The following is a 27,479-nucleotide window of genomic DNA, read 5'->3' as shown; positions in this document are numbered from 1 at the left end:
GAATCTGGCACCTGCCCGCCTGGTCATACACTATTGAGTAATTTGTGCTCTTGGGGTTCAGAAGACAGTGACTGGACTGCTTGGCTCTTGTCTTTGTGAATCCCAAGAACATCCAGAAACAACCTGAGCTTCCCTTGGCTCAGGACTGGAGGACTAGAGGGTGGTGGCTTTACTACTGGGCAGACTTGGCTTTCCCTGATCTGCTCCACATGCTAGCAGCTTGGGATAAGCAAATGAAATTCTGTACATGCTGGCAGCAGGGAGATGAAAAAGTAGAACCAAACTTCTTTATGTGCAATTGTGTTTTTGATTCAAAGTTTTAATCTGGAGATTGACGGCACAGATTTTGCATGTATGTGTAGGATTTTAGACACCTAGAGCATAATTTGTGCATGCCAGCAGAGCAGCTATGGGGATGGGGTGCTGACTTCATGTTGTAGGGACCCCATGGATTAGGAATGGATCATCTAAAACACCTCATTGTTCCTTCTTCTATATTCCATCCCCCAACCTTGCTCACAACTTGTTTTCAAAGACTGCAGAACGTCCGGCTGGTGGTAGGACTTGGACTTCTCCCAGTGTTCTGGGGACAACTGTGCTGTACTGAAATGCTGTGCTTGTGGTAGTGAGGGAAACATGTAAGCAATTGGCAAGCTGTCTCAATCATTTATTTTTGTCTTCTTGAAGATGCTGCAGAGTCCGTGGAAAACATTTCATCTACCCTGATTCTCTTATCTGTGAGCTGCTCCACAAAGTCTAGCTGAAACTCTCCTTCCTTCCTTCCTTCCTTCCTTCCTTCCTTCCTTCCTTCCTTCCTTCCTTCCCTCCCTCCTTCTTCCCTTCTTCCCTCCCTCCCTCCCTTCCTTGACTGTTTCTTCAAAGCTACTGCCTTTGAATTTCCTTGTTGGCAGAACTGGACTTATTTTGCACATGATTTCTGTTCCTTTTGCTCATGGAAGGATGCTAAGGAGTTACGAAGGGCAATGGAACTTGACCACCCCACCCTGTCACCAAGAAACCTCTGAAAATCACCTTTGGTCCTTCCTTTCCCTTCAGATAGTTCATCATTCATTGTGGAAACACTTGAATGTCTATTGAATGTCTATTTTCCTGGTCTCATAAGGAGTAGAAAGTTGGGGGCTTCTTTTAAAATAGAAGCAGTGATATCTGTTGAATTATTACAGAATCATAGAAGTCCTTCTTTGTGTGCCCCCTCCATCAGAGGTCTGGAGGGTGGCAACACAGGCCTTTTCTGCCGTGCCTCCCCATTTATGGAATGATTTCCACAAGGAAGCTCACCTGGTGCCTTTATTACACATCTTTAGGCACCTGGCAAAAAATAATAATCTCATCTCCTAGGCCTTTGGCTAATTAAACAATCTATGGTCTTTCAAACTGTGGGTGGGTGGGTATTATTTCATTTGTTATTATGTTATGCATTTTGTGTTTCTATACTGTAAACTGTAAGCTTGACATATTTTGTGTGTGTGTTTTTATATGGTGTAAATAAATAAATAAGTCACACAGCTAGTTTACCAAGATAACTAGGAACGAATATATCAGTCCGCTTAGAGTTCATGTCACTTTTGTAGTTGTATTCTGTTGTGTTTCATCATCAATCTGGAAATGGTTTTTTTAAAAAAAAAATCTGCATCAAAAATTGTGTTGTGCTCATATGCATTTCCCTTCGCAACATATGGACACTTTCCTAAAATGCACATTTTTTTGGTATGCATCTTAGCCCCAAAATATTCATTTTATACGCATTTTATACGCTAGTTGAGGTGAGAGCTGAAAAGTGCAAATCAGGTGGTTCTCTTAAAAAAAAAAAAATGAACCAGATGAATTCCTTTACTGTCTCTACCAATAAGATAAAGGCACCTTTATGTCTGTGTGCCATAATATTGTGTTCTTTTATGTGCCTCTGCAATTAAAAACAAGCTTGCCATCAGATGCAGCCTGCCTTTTGCTGAGACCTTTCCTTGCATTTTCAAGTCATTGTTGTTTTCTTTTTCTTCCCCAGGGCTTGACCTTCCATGGCAGAATGAATCAGCAAAATCAACAACCTCCCAAACCCCACTGGTACCTGGTCATACCAAATTGCTGATCCCTTCCATATCTCTTGATAGCTGAGAGAAGTAAAACAGATGATAAGGCAGCGCTGATATTTTTTAAAGTACTATACAATGGTTCTCTGGGAGGATACCGTTCCTAATTAACAACAACGCCAGCAGAGAGCTTTCTCAGAATCGTGGCATTTTTATTGCACATCAAGACAGTCTCCAAAGGAGAAGCTATGCTTGTGTAGCTAACAGCACAAATTGGACAACTAAAAAAAGAAATAGCATAGAGTACGTTAGAGTATAAAAACCACACACTGTGCTAGATATATCTAGACATATAGACTCAAAATGGATGATGGCCAAAGAAACAAAGTGAACCAAGTTTCCGATGATTACCGGTACCAAGATGGCGGCTATGGAGGTTATGCTCCCAATGATGGATATTATCAAAGTGGGGAGGAGCCAGCTCAAGAGGAAGATGCTCAAAGCGATGCTACCGAAGGGCACGATGAAGATGATGAAGTCTATGAAGGAGAGTACCAGGGCATCCCTCACCCAGATGACCTCAAGAAGCAGAAGAAGAAGAAAGCCCCAGAGGTGGCTGATGAGTTCAGAGACCACGCCGACCTCATGGCGGAGAAGATGGAGGATGAGGAGCAGCTGGCCCACCAGTACGAAAACATCATTGAGGAATGCGGTCATGGACGCTTCCAATGGATGCTGTTTACTGTCCTTGGCTTGGCACTGATGGCAGATGGGGTGGAGGTCTTTGTGGTTGGCTTTGTTCTACCCAGCGCTGAGAAGGATATGTGCTTGTCACGCTCCAACAAAGGAATGCTAGGTAAGTCCCTCTTCTCTTCAGCCATATGCCATGAGGCTAGCTGTAGGATAATTTGAAACTGCTTGGAATAGCATCCTCTATTTGATTCTTAATATCCTCCAGCTCCCAGTAGGGTGCAGACCCACTAGGAGTCAAAGCTGAATGAACATTCTCTTGGTGGTTTCATCAAAAATTTCTCCTTCCAGATAAAATTTTGGGGTGGGGTGGGGGGAGAGGGCAGATCTTTCTCTCTCCCTACTTGTAACAGGCCAACTTTGACAGGGGGTGGGACATGCCAATCATATGGTACCATAATGACACCTGCCAAAGTTCAGAAGACATTGCTATTACACAACCTCTTTGGAAGATGCATGAGGGCACATCTCAAAGAACCTCACTGTTACCAGTAATCAGCTGGTGGTCAATTAATGGGGGCCCTTTGCAGTCTTTGCAGAGAAAGGAATTTACGTTCAAAGTGCTGGAGGAAGTGCTTTGAATATAAACCTCCTCCTTAGGAAGGGGGGAAATGCTTTTTTATCAAAATGGAGTGTTTCTTCTCACCAATGGAACCCAACAAGCCCTTTGTGCAGCACTTGTATATGTATATACATATATCGGGTTTAGGTGTGGCTTGGCTGAAATGGCCTCGCAGGCCAATTGAGGATGCTGGTCAGACCATCTTAAGCCTGTGGGTCAAAGGTTACCCACCCCTGCTTTAATTAACCTTCCTTCCTTCCTTCCTTCCTTCCTTTCCATGAAACATCCTGAAGTGATTATCTATGGAAAAAACATAAGTTGTTGTAAGGTTGATTGTTGATAAGGTATTCGAAAAGTTTCAGGCAGGTTGGGCTGGTTCATTAAACCAAATTCTACATAAGATTATGAACAGAACTCTGTTTGGGAAATCTGGTGTGACACATATGACAGGAATCAACAGGTATTCAGCTCGATCCCAGCTGCTAACCAAGTAAAACAGAAGAGCGGCCAGGCTAACTGCCCTTGGGAAATATTCCCAGGACACCATCCCTCTCTTCAGACCAGGCTCTGTACACTCCTTGAGTGTTTTTGCCAGGGTGGAATGTATCCTTGAACTCTGAGAATGCTTGCTAGTTGCCTGGATGAAGTATAGAGAGAGGTATGTGAGCGTGTGTGGAAACTTTATTAGTTCAAGCCTTGTATATAGCAAGAAGACATTCAGCCAAACACACATAGGAAAATCTCCCTCAGAACTACATAGCCAATGGAGTGTGTGCTACCTCAGTGTGAAGATCTTACCATTCTTTCTGATTGCTAAGCAACACTTTCACCCATTCTCCTCTTGGCTAGCTGACTTTAACAGTAACAGAATTAACCCTTAAGTCACATGCCTAATGATCCCTGCTGCTGCGCTTCCAACAATCCGTACAATGTATATGCTAGATTGTCCATCATGCCAACAAGACATACACAAACACACCAGGGAGTTGACTAAACAAGAAAGCAGATGGCCTGATATTATAAATAGATTTTCCCCACTCCTTCTCACTCTCTCCTGGGGGTGGGGGTGGGGGAAGAGAAACTGCATATCTCACAGTGAACATTTTGCATTTTTTCATGGCGCACAGGTCCAAACTGCAGATATTTTTCTCCATGGCAAAATATTAAATATTTAGTAATGTGTGAAAATATGTTTGCCCCATCTTCCCTCTTCCAATTTCCAAACATGGCAAGTTCAATGAGTTCAAATAATGTTTGTAGTTTGAAGATGCTGTTCCACAAATTAAACAGCATTTTAAAAAATATTTTTTTTAAAAAAAGAAAAGAAGAGCCTTGCTTGATCAGATGAAACAGGGGACCATCTGGCCCAGTTCTCTGTCTCCAAGAGGATTCGGCCATGATGGCTATGATCCATACCCTCAAAGTGCCCCTATTTTCTAGGGTCAGTCCCGGAATTACAAAACCCACCAGGGCTTCTGATCTGACCCCAGAATGTCCCTATTTCCCCCACCAGTGCCATCGCCACCAGGGAGGTGGATGAGCCAGAGCTTGTCCTAAGTGGCAGGGGTGGCAGTGGTGACTGTGAATGAGCTCCCCTGTTGCCTCTCCACGGCTGCTGCTGCCAGCTTCCTCCCTTGGGCAGCTCACAGTGGCTGCTGGAGAACAGGCAAGGTAGAGGAGAGGCTGCCACCGCCAAGGCCTAACCCTGCAAAATGCATATATATATATATATATATATATATATATATATATATATATACCTTCTGCATTTTGATTTCCCACCCCCAAAGTCAAAGTCAAAGTCAAAGTATTGCCCTACCGTGGATTTTGGATTCCCTCGCCTGTTGTAGCAAGAGATAGTTAAATCTATCCATTTTAGTTTCTCTCCATTACTCAATCTCCATACCTTAAGATCAGTTTGCACCCTTTCTCCATTATTGTGTTTGAATGACTGTTGCATCTCAGTGCTAGACGTGCATGGCTTCTTATTCCTTGCCTCTTTTTCACACCCGGGAGTTCATTTGGTATAATACTCTCCCCTGGCCCCCTTTCAAGCCATATTTTTGATTAGGAGGCAGGACTGGTTCTGTTCCAGCTGGAGAGGAGTCAGCCTTCTGGCTTTGTCCTCATGTTAATGCATGAGAAGGGCCTCTCTTTGCCCAGACCTTTAAGGAGGGGGACATGAGAAGAAAGACAAAGTGAGTAACTTAAGATGGGCTGTGAGTGTGGGGAGAGAAGAAGGAAAGAGGGAAAGAGCTGACTCCAATGGATCTTTGTTAGAATAAGGAACAATGAAATGTTCCTTTTAGTGTATATTTGGTCTCTGTGGAAGCCGCCTAGAGTGGCTGGGGAAACCCAGCCAGATGGGCGGGGTACAAATAATAATAATTAATAATAATAATAATAATAATAATAATAATAATAATAATAATTACAAAAGGTCTTCTGTAAAAAAAAAAGCAAGCATAATTAAAGGGATCCGTTTCTTTTTAGACAACATCTTAATCAATCCTTTACTGTTGGAGAGGATTTACCATCACAGTGGAATTGCTACCGTTAAAAGTATCAATAGATATACATAGATAGATGATAGATAGATAGGTGTGTGTGTGTGGGGTGTGTGTGTGTGTGTGTCCAACTAAGTCATAGAATAGACCCATTGAAATAAGTGGACTTGGGTCCATAAATTTCAGTAGGTCTACTATGAGTATAATTTTGTTGGATATCCCTCTATATCTTTCTATCTTACCACATCTGCGCTATACAGCTGAAGCAGCATCATGCCACTTTAAACAGCCATGGCTTCCCCCAAAACAGTTCCTGTAGCAATTTGTAAATGAAAATTGGTCTGCATTTTAGTGCATTCCCCCCTGGTAAATACATTTCTGTATTCAATTCTGAGTCACTTACAGATATATTTTTTGGCAAGCAGTTTCCCCAAATATAACACTTTTGAAAGTTACTTTCACTATTTTTTCTTCTTTAGTGCATGCCTCCCCCCAATATATGCTTTTTTTGTAAAGTTGCAAGGTTGGAGAAGTGTAGTGCAAAATTCAGAGAAGTGTGAATTTTGAAAGGTGGACCATATGGTGACTGTTTCATTTCTTATATTGTTTTGGAAAGTGTGAATTAGGTCAGTTTGCCTTTAAATTCAAAGTGAATTGAACCCCCCCCCCCCGAATTGCACCTTGAACCACAAACATATGATTTCAGGTTGCACTACTTCATTTTCTTCTTTTACCTAGGTTGCAGCAGGACTTTAAGTTTGCGTCCAGCTCTGTTTATTCAAACAAAGAAATGCTAGCGAATCCAAGGCCTTTCCATTTTTATGCTCACCCTTTCAGAGTCTCATAAATCAGTCGGATATTTCTGCACCTGGCAGGGGCGATTCAGCCCAGCTTGCTTGTCCCTGCTGGGATTATTTGTGTTCCAATCTGCCAGATGTCACTGTCTCCTTCAGCCCAATGCTAAGAGAACAGTCTGCCCAGCATTGTTTTATGTGTGGCCCTGGCAGGATTTCACTGATCAGGCTGTGAATATGAAAAAGAATCTCCATCCAAGGCTGAACTGAGGCAGTGGAAAAAATGAAGAGAGAGAGAGAGAGAGAGAGAGAGAGAGAGAGAGAGAGAGAGAGAGGTGGTGGTGGTGGTGGTGGTGGAGAAGAGCTTTGTAGAGAAGACTAGAAACCATTGTTAGGTCAGCTGATTAGGGCACAGACTTCAGATTTGTCAGACCTACTTTATAGTTTTTACCAGAACTCCAAAGTCGGGTACAAAAAACAGAGAGTTAGAATAAAAGAGCGCTGTGTTCCTGAACACATTCTGCTTTTTTTTTTTTTTGACATCAGAACTGAACTGAACTTATGGCCTTTTCCTGCACAAGTCCACTCCTGGAGTTTTCTTTGTTTCAGTATTCTGTGGAAAGTTGTTTCGTTGCTATTGTTAAATAATAAGGAATAAGAAACCGTCTCTGGTCTACTGCAAACCAGCAGAGTGTTCTACCAGAAGTTGGTGCCACTTTCTGTGTTCTGCCAGAGAAACAGAGTGTTGTGGAACCTTAAAGACGAACAGATTTCATTATGGCATAAGCTTTTGTGGACTAGGTCAGATGCATCTGAATCAGAGGCACAAAGCATTATCCTGAGCTAGCAGGTTCATGCATTGTGTGTGTGGAGTGAAAGTAGTGAAATCAGAGGGAAACACACAGGGTAAAGACAGTAATACTTACATTAAAGTTCAGATGTATGCAAAGTCGCAGTCTAATCAACCCAATGCTATTCTTACATTTTTTAAAAAGGGTTTATTTTTTGCTTACCAATTTGAAATGAACAAGAGGGGAGTGCTCTTCGGCCCAGTAGAGCCTTCAATGTGGGGTTCCTCAAGGTTCGATTTTATCCCCCATGCTGTTTAACATCTACATGAAACCACCGAGGGGGTTATCTAGAGTTTTGGAGTATGCTGTCAGCAATATGCTGCTGCTGATAATTATTACTATTTGAATTTGTATACCGCTCTATACACGGGGGTTTCAGGGCAGTTCACAGAATAAAATCAAGGTATAAAAACCACAAAATACATAATAAAAATAAACATCCCAATAGCCCCCCCCAAAAACCCCCACATTTTAAAAGGGCATAGGATGACACATAGCTTTACTTTTCCAGGTGGGGCAATGGATGTCTTCCCTTGGTAATGGTCTGGATGAGAGTTAACAAACTGAAGCTCAATCGGGATAAGACTTGAGGCACTTTTAGAGGGTTGTTCCCTAAACCGGATAGATGGGAGGTTGCCTGCTCTTCATGGGGTTACACCTCCTCTGAAGGAGCAGCTGTGTAGCTTCAGGGTACTTCTGGATCCTTTGCTGTCGCTTAAGGTTCGGGTAGCCACAGTGGTGTGGAGTGCCTTCCATCAACTTTGGCTGGTGGCCCTCTATCTGCACAGGGTAGCCTAATGTTATGTGGTATACACGAGGCTGCCTCTGAAGATGGTTCAGAAACTTCAGCCTGGTGAAGAACTGGGCAGCCACTGGGGCAAGACGGTTTGAGCATATTACACCGATCCTGGCCCAACTGCGCTGGCTACAAATTAGTTCCAGGACCCAATTCAAATTGCTGGTTTTGACCTATGAAGCCTTAAATGGCTTAGGCTTGCAATACCTCAAAGGACCACCTCTTCCCATATGAAGCAACCTGGACCTTACAATCACCACCTGAAGCCCTTCTTTGGGTGTCTCCTCCATGAGAGGTCCAGAGCATGACAAAAGTAAATAGGCCTTTTCAGCAGTGGCTGCTCATTTGTGAAATGCTCTCCCGAGGGAGGATTGTCCTGGCACCTTCATTATCTTTAGGTGCCAAGCGGAAACATTTCTCTTCAACCAGGACTTGGGCTGATTAAAATTCTATGCCCTTTTAAATGTGTTTGTGGGGCAGTATGGGTGTGTTGTGTTGTTTTATTATTATTATGTATTTTGTGTTTTTATTTTCTGTTTTTATACTGTGAACCTCTCTGAGATCTTTGAATGAAGGGCGGTATACAGATTTTTAAAAACCAAAATGATTCCCAAAGGAATTCTTTCGGGAATTATAGGGACAGAACTTCCTAAACTGTATAGAAACTTATTCATGTATGCTACTACAGCGGCAAGAATGTTACTTGCCCCCAAATGGAAAAAAGTAGAAGTCCCAGCAAAGGAAGAATGGATACAAAAACTTATGGAAGATGCAGAAATGGCAAAACTTACTGGAAAAATAAGAAATCAAGATAACAAACTTTTTATAAAAGAATGGAAATGGTTTCTTGAATATTTACAGATAAATTCTAAACAGATAAGAACATTGGCAGGATTAACCTGAGGTTTCATAAGAGTATATATTTGAAGTAGATGAATAAATGAACAAGTTAAGTTAATCTGGATATGCAGAAGATATTAAAAATAAATTTAAGGAACTGCAGAAAGAGGGGGAAGGAAGTCAAGTTTTGAAATATTAAAATGACTGTAAAATTGTTGAAATGTATAAATCTGATTTTTTTTAAAAAACCAACCCAAAATGAAATAAAAACAATGAAATGCATGAGCAGAGCAGTGCTGAGATAGTGAGGAGGTCCCATGGTGCAGACACAGCCTCTTCCAGGGCAGGCAGAAAGTGAGGGAGTGCCCAGACCTGTGGAAGTATGAGAATTGAATTGGTTGCAGGTAATGTGCAGTTGGGACGCGGGTGGCACTGTGGGTTAAACCACAGAGCCTAGGACTTGCCGATCAGAAAGTTGGCGGTTCAAAACCCTGCGATGGGGTGAGTTCCCGTTGCTCGGTCCCTGCTCCTGTCAACCTAGCAGTTCAAAAGCACGTCAAAAGTGCAAGTAGATAAATAGGTACCGCTCCGGCGGGAAGGTAAACGGTGTTTCTGTGCACTGCTCTGGTTCGCCAGAAGTGGCTTAGTCATGCTGGCCACATGACCCGGAAGCTGTATGCTGGTTCCTGCGGCCAATAAAGCGAGATGAGTGCCGTAACCCCAGAGTCAGTCACGACTGGACCTAACAGTCAGGGGTCCCTTTACCTTTACCTAATGTGCAGTTAGGAGTCCCAGTCAAGCAGAGAACTTTCAGTACCTTGGACAGCTCCAAGGGGCCCTGCTAAGGCAGATACAAGAGATGTTATCTCTGCAGGGCTGCATAGCCAACTGAAGCCTTCTGTAGGCCCACCAGGGAAGTACCGGTAGACAGTACCTGATCTAAGTAGACTTCCTCTGAAGTTTGTTGGAAGAGCAAAAAGCCAGGAAGAGTGGCTCCTCAGTGTACTCACGGGTTTTGTTTTTAAGTCTGTAGTTTTACCTCTTAAAAATTAAAATCTTTCCAAATTGATTTCTTAAAAAATAATAATTAAAGACTACTCAAAACAGCGATGAATGTCAATGGCACTGTGGCAGGCTCCATATTTTACAAGAAAGGCTTGCTGAGAAGTACAATGGGGATTTCAGGGGAGGCAAGGATGTGGGAAGGCTTCAGAGTGTAGAGCACTAGAGAGATCATTAGGAAAGGAATTAAAGGATCTTGTAGACGAGGACAAGGTTCAGAAATAGTCAACCAAAATGATGAAGGGGATGGAGCAACTCCCCTACGAGGAAAGGTTGCAGAATTTCAGACTTTTAGTTTAAAGAAAATGCAAAGGATAGGAGACACAATAGAAGTTTATCAAATTAGGGACGGCATGGAGAAAATATCTCTCTATCTATCATCTATCATCTATATCTATCTATCTATCATTTATATCTATCTATCTATCATCTATATCTATCTCTATCATCTATCATCTATCTATCTGTCATCTATCTATCTATCTATATCTATCTATCTATCTATCTATCATCTATCTATCTATCTATCATCTATCTATCATCTATCTATCTATCTATCATCTATCTATCATCTATCATCTATCATCTATCTATCTATCTATCTATCTATCATCTATCTATCTATCTCTATCATCTATCTATCTATCCATCATCTATCTATCATCTATCTATCTATCTATCTATCTATCATCTATCATCTATCTCTATCTATCTATCATCTATCTATCTATCTATCTATCTATCTATCTAATCTATCTATCATCTATCATCTAATCTATCTATATCATCTATCTATCATCTATCTATCTATCATCTATCATCTTCCTCCCTCAGAATGCTAGATCTCATGGACATCCAAGGAAGCTGACTGTTGGGTAATTCAGGAAAGATAAAAGGACGTATTTATTCACACAACACATAGTTAAACTACGGAATTCACTCCCACAGAAGGCAGCAATGGCCACTGGCCTGGATGGCTTTACAAGAGGATTGGACAAATAGATGGAGGTTAAGGCCACTATGCTCTGCCTCCATGGTTGGACGCGATAATAATTCTGAATACTAGTTTCTGGAAGCCGCAGAAGGTGTACTTGTGCTTGGGTCCTGCTTGTGGGTTTCCCATTACGGCATCTAGTTGGCCACTGTGAGAACAGGATACTGGATTAGAGGGGCTATTAGCTTGAAACAACAGGTTCTTCTTATGGTCTTATGAGATGAGTTGCAGGATAAAGAAAGGACATTCACAAACACCATTTGGCCACTTCAAATGTAAGATAAATACCATGAAACATCAAACCCCACCATTGAGAATTTCACCATTTTTTTCTCTTCACCTTTGATAATGTTTGATTGCCATTTCCTGTTCCATTAATTGATGGAGAATGGTTGGGGAGGAAGGGATGGAGGGGGGATTTTCAGCATAGCAGTGCTGGAAAAAACAGAGCGGGCAAGAGCAGATTCAGGATAGCCCATCCCTATTAATTTATATTGGATTTAAAGTGACTTAAGTGGCTGGTTTAAGCATAGATGCTGTTCTCAGCCAGTTTGGAAGAAGTTCCCCTGCGTTTTGCAAGAGGCAGCTGCCCTCCCCCACATCCAGGCTTCTTGCACAGAATAAAATGATGAAGAATGAACCCAGGCTTAGTTAGAATAATTAGTCATTTCAATGTGCCTGGACTACCGCACAGCATGAGTGGGGGAGAAAACTTGGATTGTAGAAATAACATTCCTCCAGAAATCTGCCCTGTTCTGTTCCCACCCACCTTGAAATTTTAAATGACGCAAGTGCTTTAGGCTATGCCTGGCTAGGGAGATTTTTCATAACTGCTCGATGTCGATACAAAGTATATATATGGCAGGATTTTGAATAAATAACAGAATGGGTCCCGAACTTGGGTTGCTGGCCTCAAGGGCATATAACTAACCCAAATCTATTTGTAGAGCTGATAGTCAGTGTGCTGGGGCCTATGTATGTTTGCATGTATTCCAATTTATTTATGTGAATAATTTTTATCTTGCTCTTCTCGTGTTTGTGACATACCGATGTCCCGACGTCACATGCATGAGGTCAGGACACCTGGAGGAGCTGGGGGCAGAGCCAAATGCAGCAGCCACATGGCTCAATTGCCTGCAGCTCCTCTTCCACCTCCTCTTGGTGCTACCACCAGCAAGAGGGTGTTCCGACCCTGCTTCCCTCCATGGCAGAAGGAGGAGGAGAAGGAGCCAGCTGCTGGAGGCATGCTGCACTTGGATCCACTCTTTGGCTCCATGCTTTTGAGGCATAGGGGCCCCCAGCCCCTACCCCCCAAATATAGATACCTCTAAAGCAGAGTTTCCCAAACTTGGGTCTCCAGCTGTTTTTGGACTACAACTCCCATCATCCCTAGCTAGCAGGACCAGTGGTCAGGGATGATGAAAACATTTGGAGACCCAAGTTTGGGAAACCGTGCTCTAGGAAGTCCTGGTGTTCATGCAAAAATGCATGTAATGTGAGGGAGGCCAGCTTGTTTTGAAATGTATCCATCATGCTCATGATGTAAATGAGAGAGGGGATGAGAGGAGACTGAGGGATGTTAGTGAAAGGAAGGAAGGTTTTCTTCTCCATCCACCCGCATGTCTACCAGGAAAAATAATAAGAGCAGAGGGAGATCAGAGTGCCAAATAGGGTCACTCATGGGACCATGTGAAGCTGAAGACTTTCCAGTTGCTGACCTCTGAGATCATTAGAAGAGCGTTGGCAGCACTGGCAGATCAGACCAAAGGCCCATTTAACCATCCAGATGCATTTGGGAAACCAATAAACAGGACAAGAGGACCCCCTCCCTTTCTGCATGCGAAGCATGTGCTGAATCATAGAAGAACCACCCTCCTTTTAGGAACATACTTCCACTGAATTGGACCGCTGGTCCAACTAGGAATTGCCAACATGGAGCTAGCCAGATGTTGTGGCGCACCAGTTCCAAGCATCCCTTAGCATTAGCCATGCTGGCTAGAGCTGATGGCAGTTGGAAGCCCAACATCTGGAGAGCACCAGATGTTGATAGCCCTCCCAGGGACAGGGGCTTTCCAGGGTTTCAGACAGTGACCTCTGCCGCCCTATTTGGAGGTGTCAGGACTTGAACTGGGACTTCAAGAACATAAGAAGAGCCATGCTGGATCAAACCAAAGACCCATCTATTCATGCATCCTATAATCACCAAGTGGCTGTGGGAAGCCCACAAGTAGGGGAAGGGGCTGGAGATTGCACAAAAGACCCAGGCTCCCTAGACTATTCCCTGACAACAACCCTGGACAGTATCCACATAGATTGCCAGGGAAGCACATTAGTGTTCGAATGAGAACGTGTTCTTTTGTTAAAAGCAAAATGGATGGGTTGGCTCACTGGATCAGATACGTTTGTGTGTTCTTCCGTTTTTAAGGAGCTTAGGATGAACAGCTGGGAAGTTGGATTTTCTCTGCAGAAAGCAATTTATCCAGCCTGGCCGTTCAGTTTTTAATCTGGGAGCAAGAGCGTGAACTCAGGCAGAATGCATGAACTTCCTTGATGGCATCAGGTGATGCTTCTGTACAGCTCTTCCCCAGTCTGGTGCCCTCCAGATACTTTGGGCAGCAGCTCCCAGCAGCTGTCTTAACTGAAAAAGGTGCTTCACATAATTATATTTTGTGCATGGCAGTTCACTGTTGACAGCGTTTGACAGAGTAGCACAAGCAATAGGTGTTTGTCTCTGCTCCAAGGTACTTACATTTTATTTTTCAACAGTAGGGGAGGGAGAAGAAGGAGGGGAAAGGATGAGTAACAAGGGCTGAATTCTGCAAACTTTGGTTTAGTTTCATGTTGTGTGTGTAGGCGGAAAGCCTAAGGGGTTAAGCCAGAGGCATCACACAAAGCAAACTGCAAGGGAGACAAACCTCTGGACTTCCAGAGGTTGTTGGACCCCAACTCCCATCAGTCCCAGCCAGGATGGTTAATTGTCTGGGACTATGGCATCTGGAGTTCAACATCTGGAGGACACCAGTGTCCCCACCCACCCAGTAAACATTATAACAGCCCTGACCAGTGGGCCACTATCCCTGTATTGGAGAGGGGTTGGGGCAGAGGTTGAGGAATGGAGTTTTGGCACATAAACATGAGAAGAGCCTGGCTGCTGGATCAGAGCAAAGGCCCATCTAATCTAGCACCCTGTTTTCACAGTGGCCAACCAGATGCCTGAATGGGAAGCCTGCAAGTAGGACCCAAACCTGAGTTATCCCCATGCAATTCCAAGCAGCTGATAATGAGAGGCACGCTGCTTCTGAAAACGAGGAGAGAACACAGCTCTGGTGGCTAGTAGCCTTTGATAGCTTCATCCCCCATGAATCTCAGACCAAGTTAGACCACTGATCCATCAATGTGGCTTGTGGACTTCCCACATGCAACTGGTTGGCCACTGTGAAAACAGGATGCTGACCCATTGTACTGACCCAGCAGGCTTATGTTCTTAAGCTCTGCATTGTCTACTGGAACAGAACTGAGGTCACAGAAAAAGGCCTCTCCTGGCTATCTTTTATCATTTTAGAAGCCTAATTTATGGGGGAATCCTAGAATCATAGAACTGAAGAGTTGGAAGGGATCCTAAGGGTCATGTAGGCCAAGTCCTTGCAATGCAGGAATCTTTCACCCAATGTGGGTCTCAAAGCCATGACCTTAAGGTTAATAATAATAATAAAATTTATTTATACCCTGCCCTCCCCAGCCAAGACCGGGCTCAGGGTGGCTAACAACCAATAATAAAAACAAGTTGATTAAAATACAATTAAAAAAAACAAGATTAAAATACAACATTAAAACATTAAGATGCAGCCTCTTCACAGGAGGAGAAAGGAAAAAGAAAGAGGGGGAGGGAATGAAACTGATTCTAAGCCAAAGGCCAGGCGGAACAGCTCTGTCTTACAGGCCCTGCGGAAATAAATCAGATCCCGCAGGGCCCTGGTCTCATGAGACAGAGCGTTCCACCAGGCCAGAGCCAGTGTTGAGAAGGCCCTGGCTCTGGTTGAGGCTAATCTGACTTCCTTAGGGCCCGGGACCTCTAGGGTGTTGCTATTTATGGACCTTAAGGTCCTCCGTGGGGCATACCAGAAGAGGTGGTCCCGTAGGTATGAGGGTCCTAGGCCGTGAAGGACTTTAAAGGACAGAACCAGCACTTTAAATCTGACCCTGTACTCCACTGGGAGCCAGTGCAGCTGGAAAAGCACTGGGTGAATATGCTCCCATGGCAAAGACCCCATGAGGAGCCTTGTTGCAGCATTTTGCACCCGCTGGAGTTTCTGGGACAGCTTCAAGGGCAGCCCTGCGTAGAGCGAATTACAGTAGTGAAGCCTGGAGGTTACCGTCGCATGTGGCCAGGTCAGGGCGGGAAAGGTAAGGGACCAACTGCTTGAGGTTAAGAGTCTCATGCGCTAACGGCTGAGCTATCCCAACAGTCCCAGGAAGAAAGTCCCTTTGATGTTACTGTTGCTAAAAAACTGGTGTTGGAAGCCAGTTTGTTGCAAATCTTGCAGACTTCTGCTAGGACATCTCAACCTGGCTTCTGCCCACCCCTGCCTCAAAAAGACATTCAAGAAGCACCAAATGGCAATGGCGGCTGGCCACTTCAATAGGCAGAGGGACAAGTGGCAGATGGCATCTCTCCAAGGGCTGAATTTAGCTTGAGGGTTGCCAATTGCCAATCCCCAGGGTCCAATAATCCATACAGTGATCAGGACCCTTTTATGCATACAGCTTACAAACCAGCTGTGAATTGAGTTTCAAGATCTCATTGCAGAATACACTCTGTAATGGATGTGTTTGCTTGTGTGTCGTCTATAGTTGCATGCATGATCAATCCATTGAATAACAATCCCCTTGGAAAAAAGTGGAATAATGAATAAATGAAAGGGAACTGCAGTTGGCTTGCTGCCAACATCCTGAAAAGCTTAAATACTGTGTGATTCACTATGAAGGGATTTGCTTACATTCTTATTAGGAGAAATTACAGTATTTATGGATTCCTCCAAGGTCTGATTACCATGAGCTTTAAAGACTTTTGTTATGAAATCATCCACTGTTTCTCTTATATATTATTATTGTTGTGTTGCATTGCTTTTTAATTTAGCAAAGTGTTTTGGGTTTGAATTTTTGACTAGTCAGGAGAACTGAATTCGTTCTAAAGCCAGCATTTGATGCAGAGTAAGGGTTGGCAACACATTCAGCCAAACCTGACCCTCCAGGCCTCCTCATTTGGCCCATGATGTATCAGGAAACATCAGATGTGGAGCAGGTAGCAATGTGGCTGCAGAAAACATGATTGAACTCCTCACCTCCACCCCATGTATTACCTGATGCACAGGCTGTTCATTCCTGTTCCGTTCCAGTACACCAGCAAGCTCCTGCTGGAAACTGGCTGGCATGTATGAATGCTGAAGAAAACAAGGTTGTCCCATCCCACCCACTGCAAATCAGCAGGTATGCAGGGAGTTCAGTCTAAGGTTACCAGATTTTTTTCAATGAATCTGGGGACATAAACAAACGAACAAATGATCAGGGTGTTGGTGCTGCAGCAATGGCGGAGGCAGAGGGGCGGCCTTTCTCCATGAGCCTGGGCAGCCCCTGAGTTGTTGATTCTTCAGTGGTGGTGGTGGTGGTGGTGGGGAAGTGGTGCGCGGTGGGTCAGGCATGGAAGGCGGAGAAGGACGGCCGAGAGCGGCAGCGGTGGTGGTGAGGCTCGGGCAGCACGATGCCCCCCTTCCCATCGGAGCAGCCCCAATCCCATTCCTACTTTCATGCAAGCAGGAGGGGGCTTACCTCAGCTGGTAAGGGAGGCTTCCCATTGCCTGACTGAGAGATCCCTGCCCTCTCCTGCTTGCACACAAGCTCCGATAGGCAGCATGAAGCCTCTCTTCACAGCTTAGTTGCTGGGGTCAGGGAAGGTGGAGGCAGCCCGGAAGCTGCATCTTAGAGCCCCTGCACCACCATCATATGAGGACTTCTGAGCAGCTCCTGAAGCCAGCTAGAGCCACCTGCTCTGGGATGCTGAGACTGCCGCTGCTGCGTTTCCTGGGGACATTAGATGAAATCCGGGGACATTCCAGGGATGGAGTTTGTGTGGGGACTTATTCGCAAATCCGGGGACTGTCCCTGGGAAATGGGGACATCTGGTAGCCCTAGTTCAATCCTGCTTGGTTTGGGCACACCAGCCAATTCCTGCTGGGAGCTGTCAGGCATACCCACACCCTGCAGAAATCAGGCTGGAATTGCAGCTGATCCATGGGGAGTTCAATGGAGCTTGTGCAGTACTGGCAATCCCCCATTTCTGCAGGGGTTACGTTCCAAGGCACTGCATGCTTGTTTGCTTATTTATTTATTTATTTATTTAGACATACATACATACCCCACCCATCTGGGTGGCTCCTAATAGAATATTAAAAACACAATAAAACATCAAACATAAACTTCCCCAAACAGGGCTGCCTTTAAGTGAAATCATGTGTATATTTGAAACACCACTGAATAATAATAATAATAATAATAATAATAATAATAATAATAATAAATTTTTATTTATACCCCACCCATCTGGCTGGGTTTCCACAGCCACTCTGGACGGCTTCCAACAAAATATTAATATACAATCGTCCTTCAGATATTAAAAGCTTCCCTAAACAGGGCTGCCTTCAGATGTCTCCTAAAAGTCTGGTAGTTGTTTTTTCCTTCAACATTTGGTGGGAATCCACAGGGCGTTCCACAGGGCGGGTGCCACTACCGAGAAGGCCCTCTGCCTGGTTCCCTGTAACTTCACTTCTCACAGTGAAGGAACTGCCAGCAGGCCCTCGGCGCTGGACCTCAGTGTCCAAGCAGAACGATGGGGGTGGAGATGCTCCTTCAGGTATACTGCACTGAGGCTGTTTAGAGCTTTAAAGGTCAGCAGCAACACTTTGAATTGTGCTTGGAAACATACTGGGAGCCAATGTAGGTCTTTCAAGACCGGTGTTATGTGGTCCCGGCGGCCACTCCCAGTCACCAGTCTAGCTGCTGCATTCTGGATTATTTGTAGTTTTCAGGTCACCTTCAAAGGTAGCCCCACATAGAACACATTGCAGTGGTCCAAGCAGGAAATAACTAGAGCATGCACCACTCTGGTGAGCGTGTGGGCAGATAGGGTCTCAGCCTGCGTACCAGATGGAGCTGGTAAACAGCTGCCCTGGACACAGAGTTGACCTGCGCCTCCCTGGACAGCTGTGAGTCCAAAATGACTCCCAGGCTGCGCACCCGGTCCTTCAGGGGCACAGTTACCCCATTCAGGACCAGGGAGTCCTCCACACCTGTCTGCCTCCTGTCCCCCAAAACAGTACTTCTGTCTTGTCAGGATTCAACCTTAATCTGTTAACCGCCATCCATCCTCCAACCACCTCCAGACACTCACACAGAACCTTCACCACCTTCACTGGTTCTGATTTGAAAGAGAGGTAGAGCTGGGTATCATCCGCATACTGATGAACACCCAACCCAAACCCCCTGATGATCCCTCCCAGTGGCTTCATGTAGATGTTGAAAAGCATGGGGGAGAGGACAGAGCTCTGAGGCACCCCACAAGTGAGAGCCCAGGGGTCTGAACACTCATCCCCCCCATCTGCAAACACCCCGTTTTGCTGCCACCTGTTTCTACCCTTTTTGTGACATTTTCAGGACACTTCCATTTTTTGTGCGATGTGCATGTGTGCAGTCACGCACATCTAAATGGGGGGGGGGGGGTTCCTGAACCTCACCACCCAGGGCCAACGTTGAAAGGTGAGTGGGTGGGATCAAGCTACCTATCAATCACCTGACATCATTATAATGTCAGATGATTGGCAGACAAGTGATCTTGCCCACCTGTCAATGCTGGACCACCAGGCTGGAGGAGATCAGGATTTGGCCCACTGGGAATTGCTCACCCACTTCACGTTCATGGGTATCTTTATAGACATGAGGACTAGCTGCTTGCAGTAAAAGAAAGAAGGAAGGAAGATGTGATTGCTGTGAAGTTGAATTTTGCACCCATTCCTCCCATCTGCACCCCCCCTTTTAGCACTCTTTCCAAAATCCAGGAATGAATAGGGAAGTGTTGAAGGAAGGAACTTGGTAATCTTTCCGAGCAACTGATTCAACATTAACATTTTCTCCCCTCTCCAGGATCCATCAGAAACACCTAAAATTATTGCTTGCCATCCAATCACAGAATCAAAGAGACATATTAACATCCCTTTTAAAACTCCCACCTCCTGGTTTTCAACACAACTGAACTCTCTTCCCCTGCTGATCTTCCTGCAGCACCAGTTGCACTGGGATGAGTTAGCAGGGCTAAGATGCCAAACACCTGCCCCCGTCACTGGTGGCACGTACAGAGGACACGTGCGCCCTTAAGCTGCTTAGGCCGCCTGAGGCTCACGGCATTTCTGATCTCTCTGAGTGTAGCAACAACTAGTCAGGCAAGGCGTCGCTGATGACTCAGCTCGCAGCGCCCTCTTGTGGGCACGTAATCTTACTCGGAGCTGAGATGAACTCAGGTTGAAAGTCTATGCAGTTAACACTTGGGCCGAAGGAGAAATGTGATTTTGTTTGCATTCACACTTCTCAAACCGGTACACAGACTGAAACACAGCCGTCCTTTGAAATTAGCACCTCTCTGTGTTTGGGAATGCTGTTCTCCAGCCAGTGTGTACAAAAATGCACGTAGCGTGGGATATCTGTGAAAAATAACATACCCAAATGCATCATCTTAGGGGAAATTGCTTGTAAAAATGGGCATATCAGGGCACATTAGCTAAAATGCATACGAAGAGGCATATGAGGAGAAATTGAAGCGTGATGAATTTTTGTAAGAATCCAGAAGGGAAAAAGCAAATGGCAGCAGAAATTGAGATAACTGAAATTGACAGATCCATCCATCCCTATGTGAGCCTTGGCACCACTACAATCACTAGGACATACACAGGCCCACTCCTAGTCATACACACATCTCATTGGGCTTTCTGCAGGAATGCTCAGGTTATCCAGAATGCTTCATCGGTCTGGAAGTCCAGTCCCAGTGAAGCCTCCTTATATTGTTCGAGTCCATTTGCCCAATAAATGTGGCACTTCTATTTTTTGCAGTTCACAACAGCTCATGGCAGTCTTGGGTGCAGAGTCTTGCAATCTAACATCCTTTTTACCCAGGATTCCCATATTCTGGGAACTTCTGCATGCAAAGCAGGGATAGGAAGATGTTTTCAGCACGAGGGCCACTTCCCCTGGTAGGCAACTTCCCAGGTAGGCAACATGTCAGTGATAGGTGGGGGGCAGAGGCAAAAGGGGGTGGAGCAGTGATGCATACCCTCCAACCATCAAAATTTCCCCTCAAGGGGCAGATTCATGCTTGCCCACAACACACACAAACACACTGCCCTAGCTGGCGGCACCACCACCACCCAGTCCATTTTCTCCCTTCCCTGCTCTGACTATTTTGGCTTCTTTCAGTTTCTCTTTTTTCCCAGTCTTAAATTCAGTTTGCACCCTTTCTGCATTGCTTTACTTATTATTTTTTTAATTTGCACAATATATTTGCATTTTTGCAAGCAATTTCCCCTAATATTTATGCAACACCCTTATCACTAATACACTGCTGTGCATCTCCCCCTAACATGAACTATTTTGCATGCAGTTTGGGGAGTTGGAGGACTACCTTGCAAACTCCAGAATTTCAAGAGATAGCTATATTGCTTTGGTTAGATACAAATTAAGTCATTTCCCTCTTTTGTGTGTATAATTTTTATTAAATTTTCTGTTTTACAATTTAAAATATTCATTTAAACAACCTTAAAGTATCAGTGACTTCCTTTCTTCTCTTTCCATGGTTCATTTTTCATACCAAAAATCTCTGCATATTTTACATAAACTAAACCATTCAGTATTCCATTATTACATCCATCAAAACTTGTTTACACTGTTGAATTTATCTTAATGCTGCCAACGTTTTCAAGTGTACACAATCCCCCCCCATATATTCAATAAGCATTTTCCAATCTTCTTTAAAGGTATGTTCTTCTTGTTCTCTTATTCTATATGCAAATTAAGTCATTTTCCAATAACGTGCCAACAAATAAATAAATGTCTCCCTTATCCATATTTCTGGACCAACATGGCTACATATATCTGATTTTTGTCTTGTTTTGCTTTGTTTTGTCTGGAATGAAGTAGGTTCACTTCTTCTTCTTCTTCTTTTAAACCTCCCCCTTGTCTTTGTTTCTCCCACAGGACTGATTGTCTACCTGGGCATGATGCTGGGGGCTATTATGTGGGGTGGCCTGGCAGACAAACTGGGCCGGAAGAAATGCCTCATCCTGTCTCTCTCCATCAATGCATCTTTTGCGTTCCTGTCCTCGTTTGTACAGGGATATGGCTTCTTCCTCTTCTGTCGCCTTATCTCTGGTTTCGGGTAAGTTACACAGCGCCCAGCTTGGGAAAGGGCCAGCTTGCATTAACGAATAGGTCTCTGTATCAGATTGGCCTGAATCTCAGAACTGAATCAGGTCCATTTTGTGGCATTTGGATATTGGCTGGGTTGGGAGGCAATAGCCTTTGATCGTCCTGGGTCAGGCTTCTTGGAGCAATCTGGGGCTGTCAATAGGTGGGCCACTGGGCAGGAAAGAGGCAGGCAATTTCCCACAGGGAATGCGCTGGGCAAGCAGACTCAAGCAAGAGGGAAGCAGATCCCTGCAGCCAGCAGAACCGAATCCTCCTTCACCTGCTGGTCCAGACAAGCCATTTATTGATCACTCATTCTGATTTGCTTGTGAGAAGGCTAGGCTGCATTAAGCCGTTGTTGTCTCACACTTTCCAGGACATTTCCATATCACTTCTTGATTTTTTAATTCATGGAAGTGGCACAAACCATCTTTAATTGTGCAACTTGAATTTGCTGGTATGGGATTGAATTCCCCGTCCCAACAAAACAGCATCTGGGGTCTAGGCTCCAATGCTAGTCCTGCATTTATGTTTGTATGAATTTATAGTTTATATTTATTACTACATTACACACACACACACACACACACGCACAATGTATGTATCTATTACTACCTTTCCTGCAAGTGGACCCCTCCTTCCCCGTTTTTGTAGACCAAGAACATTCTACCCACCAGGATAGTCTTGCCTAACCAAATATGTTTTTAGAGTACAGTGAAGGCACATGTCTGACATCAATAGAATCACAGAATTATAGAGTCGGAAGGGACCCAGAGGGTCATCTAGTACAACCCCCTGTAATGCAGGAATCTTTTGCCAAGCGTGGGACTCAAACCCACAACCTGAGATTCAGAGTCTCGTGCTATACTGACTGTGCTATATATTAATCATTCTAGGTGGGGGGTTCCGAAGGGTAGGTGCTGCCACAATTTCTTGCAAATGTAGAGTATTACATGGCATTTCTAACAAGGCCAGTCTCAGCGGTCAAGTGGGCATATATAAGGTAATATATCCACACAGGTAAACTAGAGTTGCCATATTTCAAAAAGTGAAAATCTGGATTCCAGGGTTTCAGCCTGGCTGTGTCCAGGAAATTCCGGGCATATGGAAGCCCCAGGTAAACTGATCTGAAGCTATTCAGGGCTGAATGTATTAACAGCAACACTTTGGCTTGGTTTTCATTCTTTCTGCCTGTTCTCCCACCTCACCTGCTTCCTCAGAATTGGAGGGACTCTCCCCATTGTCTTTGCCTATTTCTCTGAATTCCTGTCTCGTGAGAAGAGAGGGGAGCATCTGAGCTGGCTCTGCATGTTCTGGATGATTGGAGCCCTCTACGCCTCCATCATGGCCTGGAGCATCATCCCGCATTACGGTAATCACCTCTGGATTCAGATGGCATCCCTGGCCTTTATCCATGTGTGGCATTCAGGCTGACGATTTGCTGGCTGTCTATATAGCAATGCTCCCTTACGCCTGGTAGCACTGGGAGGTGGGGCCAGACTTAGCAAGGCCTTGGTCTAGGAATGCTTATATGAGTCAGATCACTGGCTGATGGGAGTTAAGCCAATGACACCTCGAGAACACCACATGGCCTGATCTAGCTCAATACTGCCTGCTCTGACTGGCAGCAGCTGTCCAGGGTCTCAGTCAGGGGTCATCCCTAGCCCTACTCCCTGAGGTGCTCTTCACTGAAGATGCCGAGAATAAGAAATGGCAAGAACTATCTATTTCCAGTCCACCTTACTTTTGCATTATTATTTTTAAAAAACCCACAATTCCATTCCATTTCTGTGTTGATCTGCATTCTTAAAAACAGATTTCCTCAATGTACATATTTAACGATGTGCTTTCATATATTTTTACATGGGCATGTTCTCCAAAACAGTTGCATCAAAGCACCTGTTTTGGCACACAAAGACTATTAAGAATGAGGTCGCTGTGTTGGGGGAAGTGCAGAATTTGGAAGGCAAATATTTCCCTGAGAAGGGCAGATTAGGCCATGTGGTATCTTATCAAGGAGGAATCCCTTGAATTTGCAAAGGCTGGATTCCTAGATAGCTAACTTCACACATTAGTCCATGAGGTTAAGTCATTTGGTACAGGAATTCAAAAGGTCAAATCCCTCAAATTCAAATCCCTGGATACCTAAGTTCCGATTTGAACATTAGTCCAGGAGTTGCAGATCAGGACATTTTGTATAGTAGTAGTAGTAGTAGTAGTAGTAGTAGTAGTAGTAATAATAATAATAGTAATAATAATAATTTATACCCCACCGATCTGGCTGGGCTTCCCCAGCCACTCTGGTTGGCTTCCAACAAAATATTAAAATACAGTAATGCATCAAACATTAAAAGCTTCCCTAAACAGGGCTGCCTTCAGATGTCTTCTCAAAGTCTGGTAGTTGTTCTCTTTGACATCTGATGGGAACATGTTCCACAGGGCAGGTGCCACTACCAAGAAGGCCCTCTGCCTGGTTCCCTGTAACTTGGCTTCTCGCAGGAATTTGCATCCCTCCAGCATCCCTGTTGAGGCACCTTCACTACCTGGAACATCTGGGAATGTTGGAGAATCCTGATGAAAACAGGAAAAAAAGAGGACATTGTTGGTGTTTGCATATTTGTCCCCATGTCCAGGATTCCAGAATGCAAATTGACCCATTGGTATTTGCTGTCAGTTGGTTGCTTTCCATCAGCAAATGATCTGCAACTGATTATACTGCCCCCCCCAAATTTGCATTGTGTTTTCCCTTGCATTGAAATGAATGTGGTGGAATTGCGGCATGGCCAGGTAATTTACATAATTAATTACACTAATCACGTAAGTCGCATAAATCTGCCACAGTGGGCAGCAAGACAAATAATGCAGTTGATGGGGGAAGACAAACCGCAGTAGAACGGAAACATGACTGCATGGGACAAATTCAGGGTGGAAAGGGAAACAATGCCGTCTTCCATCCATTGCTGTAGCCCCTTTCCCTTGCTTATAGGATGGGGCTTCAGTATGGGGACCAACTACCACTTCCACAGCTGGAGAGTTTTCGTGGTTGTCTGCTCTCTGCCCTGCATCGCGTCTCTGGTTGCCCTGAAGTTCATGCCAGAAAGCCCACGGTTTTTGCTGGAGGTAAGAACACATGTCTGAGAAAACAGACCTTTGCATTGTGCAGATTCTTCTAGAGGATATGCTATAAGCAAAAGAAACCAAAGGGACTGGGATTTGTTTGACATAGGCTGCAACACCTAATGCATTTGCTCGGGTCTGGGAGCACTGGCTCATTCTCAGGGCCCTTTGGAATATTGGTCAGTACAGGATTTTGAGCTTACCATATTGCAAAATAAAAAAATTCCTTCCAGTAGCACCTTAGAGACCAACTAAGTTTGTTATTGGTATGAGCTTTTGTGCACATGCACACTTCTTCAGATACATGCTTGCACACGAAAGCTCATATCAATAACAAACTTAGTTGGTCTCTAAGGTGCTACTGGAAGGAGTTTTTTTATTTTGTTTCGACTACGGCAGACTGACACAGCTACCTACCTGTAACTATATCATTGCAAGGCAGCCAGCAGTAGGCCCCACTGAACTCAATAGGACTTGTTTTTGAGTACATATCCTTTAGATCGCACTGTTAATTGTGTAATTGCATTTTTTAAATAAAAAAAATAAGGCCTAGAAACTTGCATAGAGTTTCTCAGGATGCTGCACTCTGTGGCTAAGATGAGAACAGGGACCCCTTCTCACATTATGTGGCATAAATCAGGGGAAACTTTCTGCATCATCACTTTATCTCCCTGCCAAGTTTTGCCTGCTATGCATTTTGTGTTGATGCTAAAGGTCCAGGTGTGAAACCATCCAGAAGACAGCAACTCTGCTGTCCATTATGTTATAAAACAACATGCTCAATGTTGAACAGCAGCGCTGGGGAGCTCCTCTTCAGCCCAAGGGCAACATTCCATTCTGGTTAACCTTCTGAGGGCCACATGACACTGGTGGGCAGGGCCAGAGGTACAAGTGAATGTTATTTTTACCTTTCTACAGTCAGATGGTTTCTGTACACACTCACAAACCCCTCTCCACTCAGGCAAGCAAGAGGCATTATTGGAATTCAAGGACCAGTTCCAGCTAGGCAAAAATGCTCAGGGTGTCGGAAGAGGGTGTGTGGCTTAGGGAGAGTTTCAGGGGCCACATGGAGAGGTCTGTGGGGCCACATTCAACCCCTGAGCCAGAGGGTCCCCACTCACATTGTACAGGTATTCTCCGGCAGAATCCAGAACTTCTGCCCTTGGCTAGGACATCATCCCACCGTGGTTAAACCCATGTGACTTCCGATGGAGCCATAGCATAACTGGAGAGAAAGAGCCTGGGATCTTAAAAACACTTTCTGAAGGAAGTGCTCTTTCTGACATCCTTTGCTTTGGCCTTTCCAGATAGGCAAGCATGACGAAGCCTGGATGATCCTCAAGCAAGTCCACGACACCAACATGAGGGCCAAAGGCGAGCCAGAGAGGGTGTTTACGGTAAGCATACTTTCTTCCTAGGAATGCACTTCCCCTCAATAGGAGACTTTGGTCAAAGGTTCAAAACCTAATTGGTTTTTTTATATATACATTGCATAAAGCCCACAATCCACTTCTTTCTTCTCCCAAAGATTCAGTATGCATATTCTAATTCAGGGTTATTTTCCAGTTGGCAAACATGGTTGCCATCCAGGAGCCTGTTCTCCCCAACCTAGATGTTTGGGGCTACAACTCCCAACAGCTCCAGCTAGGGATGGGCAAATCTGCCAATTTTGGCTTCTCATTTCTCCACTCCTATGTTCCACATTTTGCCACATTTTACCACATCATCCTTGCATATATATTTTTCTAAAAGACCACATGAAAATTCACCAGCACTTTAGTGCAAATTTCTCCTAATGCATACAATTCCCCCCATGCATGTTTGCCCAATATACACATTTCTATAAAACAATTTTCCCCAATATAATGCAATTGTGTATGTTGCTTTCACCAAGATGTGCATTCTTGTGCATGTTACTTGACTAGCAGACTGCATTGCAAAATTCAGAGATGTGCAAATTTCAAAAGATGGCTGTTTCGGTTGGTGTGTTTCTTTCAGAAATTGAGAATCAGGGAGATCTGCCTTTAAATGTAAACTGAATCAGATTTCTCCCTCATCCCTAAACCCAGTCACTGCTGGGTTCAAAACACCTGGAGATGTTTCATCCCAAGTCAGAACATTGGTTCATCTAGCTCAGTATAATCTGCACTGAATGACAGTGCCTCTCCAGGGTTTCAGAAAGAAGGCCTTCCTTGCCTACTTGGAGATGCCAGAAATTGAACCTTGAACCTTCTGCATGCAAAGCAGTCGCTCCGCCCTGAGCTATGCCCCTTCCCCACGTCCAATTATTTGGGAATAAGCCTCCTTGTACACTGTGGGACTTGCTTCCAAGTAAACGTATTCAGGATTGGAATGCAGAGGTGTTTATTCAGGTGACGGTTGACTCAACCCTCTGTTGTGCTGCTTCTGCGCAATTGCTTACAAGAACCAAGCTTAGTGTGGTTGCTGTGAAGTCAAGGGCTGAATTATTATTATTATTATTATTATTATTATTATTATTATTATTATTATTATTTTGACAAAATCTGATTTATTTCTAGAGGCAAAAACACTTTGTTAAAAATGTATAATTATTATTAATAAGAGAAATTGGACATTAGGGCTGTTAGATGGATTCACAGCTTTGTTGAAAGCTCCCTGGAGCTTACTTGGTGA

At 44.3% G+C, this 27,479-nt stretch overlaps 1 protein-coding gene across 1 annotated transcript in view; it reads left to right on the top strand.

Moving 5' to 3' along the window:
• Positions 1–27,479, top strand: part of SV2B (synaptic vesicle glycoprotein 2B) — a 70,425-nt gene that overhangs the window by 31,303 nt on the left and 11,643 nt on the right. Inside the window, exons 2-6 of the mRNA XM_083586553.1 lie at positions 2,024–2,904; positions 21,498–21,678; positions 22,928–23,079; positions 24,694–24,827; positions 26,132–26,221. Coding sequence (XP_083442679.1) covers positions 2,412–2,904; positions 21,498–21,678; positions 22,928–23,079; positions 24,694–24,827; positions 26,132–26,221 — 1,050 coding nt within the window. The 5' untranslated portion in view covers positions 2,024–2,411. The remainder of the gene's footprint in view (positions 1–2,023; positions 2,905–21,497; positions 21,679–22,927; positions 23,080–24,693; positions 24,828–26,131; positions 26,222–27,479) is intronic.

The sequence above is a fragment of the Podarcis filfolensis genome (assembly GCF_964270895.1).
Source record: "Podarcis filfolensis genome assembly, chromosome: 14".
NCBI classification, from domain to species: Eukaryota; Metazoa; Chordata; class Lepidosauria; order Squamata; family Lacertidae; genus Podarcis; species Podarcis filfolensis.
Note: the sequence above shows the minus strand (reverse complement) of the source record. Positions and strands in the feature narration are given on the sequence as shown.